Source organism: Cyprinodon tularosa, unplaced genomic scaffold (assembly GCF_016077235.1).
Source record: "Cyprinodon tularosa strain WSP-4 unplaced genomic scaffold, ASM1607723v1 ctg332, whole genome shotgun sequence".
Taxonomy (NCBI): Eukaryota; Metazoa; Chordata; class Actinopteri; order Cyprinodontiformes; family Cyprinodontidae; genus Cyprinodon; species Cyprinodon tularosa.
In genome coordinates this window covers 366198-374606 of record NW_024039044.1, presented here as the reverse complement: position 1 = coordinate 374606, position 8409 = coordinate 366198, and the positions used below count along the sequence as shown (strand labels likewise).

General features: G+C 39.6%; 1 protein-coding gene and 2 non-coding genes across 14 annotated transcripts in view; all 3 read right to left on the bottom strand.

The window, feature by feature from the left end:
- Positions 1–189: 189 nt before the first annotated feature.
- Positions 190–261, bottom strand: trnap-agg. Its single transcript has one exon. It is a non-coding gene; the product is annotated as a tRNA-Pro (tRNA).
- An 857-nt stretch (positions 262–1118) lies between these two features.
- On the bottom strand, positions 1119–1190 carry trnap-agg. The gene has a single exon. It is a non-coding gene; the product is annotated as a tRNA-Pro (tRNA).
- Positions 1191–1680: 490 nt separating this feature from the next.
- cnot1 (CCR4-NOT transcription complex, subunit 1) overlaps positions 1681–8409 on the bottom strand; it is a 35117-nt gene continuing 28388 nt past the window's right edge. For all 12 annotated transcript variants that reach the window (XM_038293984.1, XM_038293989.1, XM_038293985.1 and 9 more), the window contains exons 39-49: positions 7257–7488; positions 6915–7163; positions 6610–6773; positions 5459–5576; positions 5270–5371; positions 4936–5109; positions 4686–4835; positions 4417–4597; positions 2842–2974; positions 2623–2757; positions 1681–2539 (exon numbers count right to left, since the gene is read on the bottom strand). In XM_038293984.1, the coding sequence (XP_038149912.1) occupies positions 2461–2539; positions 2623–2757; positions 2842–2974; positions 4417–4597; positions 4686–4835; positions 4936–5109; positions 5270–5371; positions 5459–5576; positions 6610–6773; positions 6915–7163; positions 7257–7488 (1717 nt within the window). In that variant the 3' untranslated portion in view covers positions 1681–2460. The remainder of the gene's footprint in view (positions 2540–2622; positions 2758–2841; positions 2975–4416; positions 4598–4685; positions 4836–4935; positions 5110–5269; positions 5372–5458; positions 5577–6609; positions 6774–6914; positions 7164–7256; positions 7489–8409) is intronic.

Below are 8409 nucleotides of genomic sequence, written 5' to 3'. Positions count from 1 at the left end.
ATCTGCAGATTATTCCCATCTGCACTGTGTGCACTGTGTTGCTTGTTATATTGTTCCATTTTTTTTTAGGGTTTCCTATTTCCACCTGGTATACCAATGTTACTCTTACATTTCCCAAATCTGGCACAATACACATAACTTCAGAAGTATTAACCGTTAACCATTTTGCTTTGAGGTGAGATTAAAAAAGGGCTCGTCCGGGATTTGAACCCGGGACCTCTCGCACCCTAAGCGAGAATCATGCCCCTAGACCAACGAGCCATATATCTCTGTGTTCTAAAGAAGGAGAATTTGGAAAAACTTCAGTCACTCCAGTTTACAGTCTGCTGATGTGGCAGGTCAGGTCTCAGGGGGCAGCAGTGCCCTCTAGTGGTTAATGGGCTACACAAACGGCAAGGTTTCTTTTAGATCAATGTTTCCCAACCTTTTCTGACCTGTTCCCTTTGGGCATTTTGTCTTAACTTGAGTACCCCTCTCAGTCAAAAATATTGATGATTGCCCAAAAGTGGAATGTACGATAACATTATAAAATAAAAACAATTTCATTTAATCTTTTAATAAGAATATTTAATTCTTAGGCTTTTTAGGCTTTCCATCCATAGCAAGAGGATTTTTTTTATAGATTTAAACCAGGCAAAATTAAAACATTTCTACTTGAGCAGTTCTGGATAGAGCCATATTGACAGACGAAAAATAGTTTTTTTCATCTTAAGAATAAATAATTATATATATATATATATATATATATTTTTTTTTTTTAGTCGTCTGTTTTAGATGTGTCTTAAAATCTCTATACTCCAGTTAACGATTAATCGATTTCTAAATTGGTTGAGGATTATTTAAATCGAATAATCACAATTAATTTGATTATTGTTTCAGCCCTAATTTAGATAGATTGAAACTCAGTAGTTTTTCCTCCTTCTCCTCTTGCAGATATTCTCTCTGATTCAAAGATGGACATTTCTGACTTACTATTTTAGAGATGAAAAGAAATTAAGTCTAAACTTGCTTGTTATTAGTGTTTTAGTACTGACATAAACAGTAAAATAACTATCAGAATTAAAGAATTGTTGGTTGTTCAAACAAAATAGATTTAGAAAAACTCCAATGAAAAAGGAGGGCTCGTCCGGGATTTGAACCCGGGACCTCTCGCACCCTAAGCGAGAATCATACCCCTAGACCAACGAGCCACCACGTACAGAATATGCTGTACATCTTAAAAAGAAGAAACCCCTCTAGAAGGTGTTGATCTGGCAGTTAAGGCTGCCTAACAGTGCCCTCTGGTGGTAAACTGTTCACCTGAAAAACAGACTGTATTGAACAGCGTATATGACAATAACGCTAAACTGAATTATTAAATACTTATATGACAAGATTACAGACATCTCAATGCAGAGAGGAACCATTGCTCCCAACCCCTGAAGTTCAGCAATAATAAACCTCATAAGGGACAATCGATATGCTCACAGAGGTGCTTACAAAACCCAAAGCTGATTCTGGACTTCAGGGCACTCATCCACTCCCCAATAGACACATAAGCCCATTATAAAAATGATGCTATCCAATGTTTAATTCCACATTTGGATGAATATCTGGCGCAAAAAAGAAAAACTATTGTTAATGTTCTTCCTGGTATTTATATGCATCATTTTGCAGCTGTGAAAAAAAAGCAAACATAGCTGCAGCTTGAATGCTTTATTTTCTTTATTTATGCATACTGCAGTTAAAGTAGCAAGAACTAAAGGCAAACTAGAAAGAACTACAAAATACAACACGCGGACCAATACATTTACAAAACATTCAAAATGTTACAAAATGGGCTGTATTGGTCCTTCTATTGTTCTTCAGTTCGTAACTTTGTACATATCATTGTTGATGTTATAACTGCACATTTTTACAAGTGCCATGGAGAGACCTCCAGGACCAGTTTGAAACGGAGAAACCAGCAGCAACCAGTCTCATTCACCATCACACCTGAGAAACTTGACAACTTTCAGTCCCCTTTAGAAACAAAAAAAAGAAACCCTCAATGAACCAAATAAAAGTCGCAGGCAGTTTTTTCTGCTCAATCATCAACCATTCAGCCTCCAGAAAAAAAAAATTAAGTCACAATTCAACTGTGTAGGAGGGAAGCAAACCAAGGACTTTGGTAGTGAAACTATGTTCAGGTGTCTATACATGTCAAAGGTACATTTTAACTGACATTTGTCCACTTCCCTGCTCTCCCTTTTTCCCCCCCATTATTTACAACAAAAGAAGCATTTGAACAGCATTTTTCTCCCATTCTCTCTATCCAAAATGGAAAAATGAAACTCCTTGGATCCAAAGAACAGTAGTCCTTCCGGCCATATTTAATATTTAAAAAAAAAAAAGAGCCAGAAGAAACTGGTTGTCAGTTTCTCCAACAGTGTACAGGGAGCTGGGTGTGTGGTGAAGGCCTCGGCATTTCTCTGACCAGAGTTAGCTGGCACCAGTGCCCTCCATCACCTGCTGGGCTTGCTTCTGCCCCATGCAACACTGGGCCACAGACTGGAACAACCTGCACACACAGACAGATGCCATACGATGAACATGACATCTACTTCTAAGGATTCTATTCTTCGCATATGGAATTAAACCTACTTTTCAATCTCGGGCGCACAGTGCACAAAGTCATGACTCCAGAACTTGAAGGCAGGATTCTTGATCAGCTCGATAAAAGTGATAAGAAGTCCCCACGGGTGAGGTCTGTTGACAATTAGCCTCTCCAACAGAACCCTGGAAGACAAGGAGAACAGAGTTGGCAGACAGCATTTCTGACACACAGCTGATCAAGACACGTGAAGCTGAGCTTAATCTCACCTGGTGATCTGCTCCTGGATGGCTTCAGTGTTGGCTTCGGCAAACAGGTACAGCATGGTGCAGCTAAAATAATGGGTGTGGCTGTTGGGGTAGCGCAGCTGATTGGCGATGGCGTTCAGGAACAAGTACCGGCCTGAAAACATAGATACTCGTTCAAGATCACTAAAGCTTGTTTAACTCAAAGTCGTCTACAAATTTATTTATTTATTTCCTTAGACGTCTTGTGACTTTACACAAAAAAATTAAATAAAAAATCCAAGTATTTTTCGGGGGATTAGTTGTGATAAAATAACATGAAGTAGAAACTGAAGTTTCATTTAGCTGATTTACTTTGATAATTATAAGTCAAACTCAAATCCATGAGGGCTGCTGTTCCACATCTTTATATGGGAGCCGGACCCAACACCAATCTAAAGGCCTAACTTCCTCGCTAGTAAGAATTCCACTTCTGCCCATCATTTTATTCACATGTAAAAGTTTCATTGCACCATCAAGGACAAGAGTTTGCCACCAGTGTGGTAGCTCCATCCCGACTACAGAAAATCACAGCATGCCACCACCATGCTCCTTCAAGCGTCTGGTGTGTCAGGGTTCCTACAGCATAAGGCAAGTTAAATTCAAGACTTTTTAAAACTTTTTAATGCCAGTTTAAATAAAAATTTAAGTCCAAATTGACAAGAAACACAAGCAAAACCCGCTTGTGACAGCTTAACCCAAAGGTTTATTTTAACATAAACCACTGCACTAATGTTTCAAATTTTGAAAAACTTTCCATACAGGAAGAAAGCTAAAAACACACAAATGACAGATATATTTTAACAATTATTTAACTGAATTCACAAACTTTGTTTTAGCAGGGAACAAAACAAATCAGTTTTAAAGCCACAACATAACCAGTGCTAAGACTTTTTTGCAGCTATTTTTTCTTTGCATCGTTTTCTTAGTATGTTTGATTTGGTGATAAGTGGAGGCGTTTCAGTGACAAGGGTGGAACAAAACCGAGAAATAAATAAATTTCTCGGTAACTCGATTTTTACGCTTTGTGTTTCATGCTTCGCATGTGCGACTCGACTGCCTAATTCCCATCGTTCCAAGCTTGAATGACTTCTTGCACAAAATACACTGTGCTTCATCTATGTTCCCTGGTACTGGTTTTAGCCATGGAGAAAAATGACTGGATAGCCAATTTTCGTTACATGTACACTTGCTCATATTTTCCTTTTAAGACTTTTTAAGGACCTGCTGGAACCCTGTGTGTACATGCCAACGTAACATGTTAGTTACTGCCAGACTTGGGATTTCAATTAGAACTTCACTGAGCTCTCATCTAGCCAGATCGCCTTCTCTCAAAATGTTCCAGAGCTAGGTCATTTTCTGGAACCATCATATTTAATGATTCCATTTCACCAAATAGTCCTGAGCAGAAGCAGCGCCCCCTCAAGGAAACTTTTAGAAAAGACCAAAGTAATCGTATGTTCAGACAAGTAGCCTTCTTAGATTAGCTACTTCAATTTCTCAGGGTTGCAACATTCACTGCTGTACTGAGAACAAATGGACTACAGAGGCCTTCACTACCTTCAGTGTCCAGGTCCACAGCCAGGTTCTGGAAGATGTCCATGTGAGCAGAGTGTGTTATGGTGCTCATAGATGGAGTGCTGCCCTTGTTGTGGATGTGAGCGATGGCCTGTGTGCCAACATACAACACTAAAGCATTGATCAGTTGGATGTTGTAGCGGTTTCCTGGTTCGTTCGACACCTGGGAGAAACGAAAATAAGCAAAACAACGTCATCCGTGTCCACAGGATGGAACAGTTCAAATTAGAGCAGATGGTTGGGGGCCTAACCTGCAGGTTGCTGCGCAGCTCAGACAGGAAAGTCACAGGTGAGCGTGTCTTCAGGTAAGAGTCCAGATCCTTCTTAAACTGTGATGGCATGACGCCTGTGAAGTTGGTGAGGATACGGGGAGCGATGTTGATCTCGCTAAGCATGTCAACCTAAAAGAGTGGCAAAAATATATTCAACCTTAAACCTGCAGCTCATTGAAAAGAGGAAACACTCAAAGTTTGTAGCCGCTGCCATTTAGTGTTTAGTTACCTTTAGGTTGGGTGTGAAGGGGTCCGGAAGCCTCATGTTGCGTGGGAAGGCACTGAGGATAAGGTTACGGAGCTGGATGCAGTTGGGTGGAATAACATCACAGAAACCATAATGGTAATCACAGAGGAACTCTGGGAAGTCGTGCAGCAGAACCAGAAGAACCCTCAGGGTGCCCTAAAGAGAACAACAAAGAGGGGCAAACATCAACAACATGGAACCAGAGTGAAGTCAAACATCTGACACAATGACAGAGTGAACTTTAGCTGAGGTATTGATAGAAACAATTAAATGTCAAAGCTTTACTTAAATTTATTAATCAGGCTTAAATGTGTACCTTATAGAGAATTTGCATAGGTTTGTTGAGCTCAACATTCCTTAGGAAGGGGGCCAGATACTTAAAGAGGTCAATCAGCAGCTGTGCGTACATGGGCCAACCCTGAAAAACATGCCCATAGTTAAATTAAAAACCTTGGATATCAAACAAAAACAATCAAAAGACCATTTCTGACAGAGCTGATCCTACCTTCTGCTGGGGTGTGTGTGCCAGCATTCTGGCAATGAAGATGCGATGGGAGATCAGTTCCAGCCAGGCGTACACGAAGCCAGGAGCTTTGGTGGGTCTCAGGATGTGAAATGTGTTGCTGCAGGTTAAAGCAGAAAATGTTTTTAGAAAATCTAAATATTTATAACCAAAAACGAAAAGAAAAAAAACGTATGAAGCTTCAGCATCCTTAAGGAACTATAAAGCGGCAGAGTTGTAACTGTTACTGGTTTAAAAAGTTAGCAGGTTTTTAAATGGTACAATTTGGGGATATATAGCTAATATTACTGTTTTAAACTAAAATGAAAAAGAAAATGTGCTATTCTATTTAGATAGAATAGAATCAGGAACTCAAGCAGAGGCAGTGAACGAGTATGAAAACAGCCGTGTTTCGGGCGTCAACATTAAAAAGTGATTTTGAATATTTTTTCCTCTACTCTGTGTGGACCATAAACCTTGGAAGCAGCTCCTTAGTTGCTACTGATAATTATGTGCAATTTTAAGAGTAAGTACAGCATGCTAAGAACAGCTTGATTATTCTAGTGGAATACCAGAGTTATTGAAGAAGTTGAATTAAATAAAGCAGGGTAGACACGTTTCAGCAGTTGTAGGAATGTTGCTAGAATGGGATCCTGCTTCTTAACTCATTATCAACACTTTTAAAAGCTAATTAAAACAGTTTCAGTATTCCACCTATATAAAGATTTGGAACGATCTCAATATTTAATATCAGCATTACAGTAATGAACAATAATATTTATATACTTCGATAACTGTTATGAATTGTTAAAAAAAAAAAAGAACTTGAGCTGTTAATAGCTCAGTTTTCTTTATTCAAGTGTTTTTAAAAAGTATGAACATTGACCAATACAAATGTTGATGCAGTTCTGTATTTCAAATCACAATTTATTGAGATAATGGCATAAATGTTAACACTATGTTTAAAATCTAAAAAGTTTACTTATGGTATGTTGACTGTTTTTGATAAAAGCTTTTTGGCCCACATTATCTGATGTGTGCTGTTCTTCAAATGTTGCTTTTAAGTTGATTTATAATTAGAATGTTGTGTAATTCAAAGCATATTCAGGGCTGTCCTAAACATTACAATCAGGGCTAAGCTTGTTTGTATTTACCAGAAGGCAGTGAGGGTCTGGAAGTTGATGGTCTCCAGGACATGTTCGGGGGCGTTGAGCTCCAACAGCAGCATGATAAAAATACGATGGTACGGCAGCTGCTGGAAATCTGTGTGACGTACGTCATGGTCCTGGATCAGCACCCCGACAACGATACCCAGAACCTGGAGGAGGAGTGAGCAGCTTTAACGCTCATAGTTTCAAATCATCAGTTCTAAAACTTGATCGACGACCAAAGTCTCTGAACTAGACGATCAAAATCCAGCTGAAAATTATATTTTTTTTATCCTTTCATTTATGTTTACCTTGTTGAGAAGGTTGATCTTTGTCACGGTGTTGGTGGCCTCTCCAGAGTGCTTCACAAGCAAGGCTATGAGCCTGACGAAGGCATCTAGGTTGTGGTAACATTTGGCGCGGATGATGGCTACGCTAGCTGCTGGGTTGTGCTGCTGTTCGGCCTGTGCACGGTAGCTGATCTCCACGCACATTTCTGTGCAAAGCCGGAAGAACCGTGTGATCAGGTCATCTGTCTTCAGTATTCCCTGCTGGTGCATCTGAGGGAGCAAAGACCAGGGAGGATGTAAGAAACAAAATAACTTGTGACTTGACCTGAGTAGTTCCAAATTAGAATATCTATAGGTGTTAACCTGGCCAACGAAGGCAGAGAAAGCTTTGGTGCTGTCCCTGCCAGCTGCAGCTGAGTGATACAGGTTGACCCACTCTCTCAGCAGGTACTCAGCCTTCTCCCTCAGACCTGGAGGATCATCATATTCTGAAGCCTGGGAGATCCCAGAGTGCATCATGAAGTTGGGTCCCCCATGGGCCCGATCAATCATGGCTTCATAATTGGAGCGAACAACATCCATCAGCTGAGGAAGCCTGCAAACCAGAAGAGGCGAGTTAGAGAACGTTCTGGATGGACAGAAAGATACATCTCAACACATCCAACCTGCATTAAAAGAGTCAGATCTGTCAACTTACAACTTCTGATCAATTCTCTTAGAGAAAAACTGTTGGATTTAAGCAACAAAGTTGTTTAATTTGGAAATGTTAAACAGTTTCCAGAATGAACGTTCCAGAGGTTAAGGGTATTGTAGAGGATGTTACTTGGTGATGCTTGAGCTTCTTCAAAACAGATTTCTTAGTTTGCCAAAAGTTGTTTCTTATATTTGACATTCCTGTGTTCTTCCCGAGAACGGTGAAAACAATTCCAATAGAAAAGCTGAGCTAAATGAGATTAAAATAGTGAAGTCCTGCACTTTTTCTAGCCACTGATGCTCACTAGTTGTAAGTTGGTGGAAAGTTAAATCTAATATGTGATATAAGAAATATTTGATGTTAGTAAACCTTAATGGTCCGGATGTGAAAACTTGGTCGGTGCTACTCGCTTAATAAAAAATAAAATAGTTTAAAGCGACAACTGGTAATTTACAAGCGGCTTCTCTGCTTCATTTGCAGAGATGATGACTGTAGACTTGCTCAAAAAGGTGGACTGTCCATCCACACAAAAGCTGATGGTTAAATGACCTGACAGAACAAAGAGGAAAAAACCAAAGACGTTCCTGCAGGAATGGATGACTTCTCCTGTTTTATTTAGTCAGACTCTTTTTTTGGTGCCAGAAGCTCGCAGCCTCTCATTTTTCTTCTACTTTCTCATCTTTTCTAAACTTTATTGCAGCTTCATGATAAATCATTTATAATCTTAAGGCCAAGGACGAAACCTTCAGACAGATTTGGTAAATAGTTCAAGTAGGAACTTTATATTTTCGAGTTCACATCTTTACTTGTCATCTGACTTCC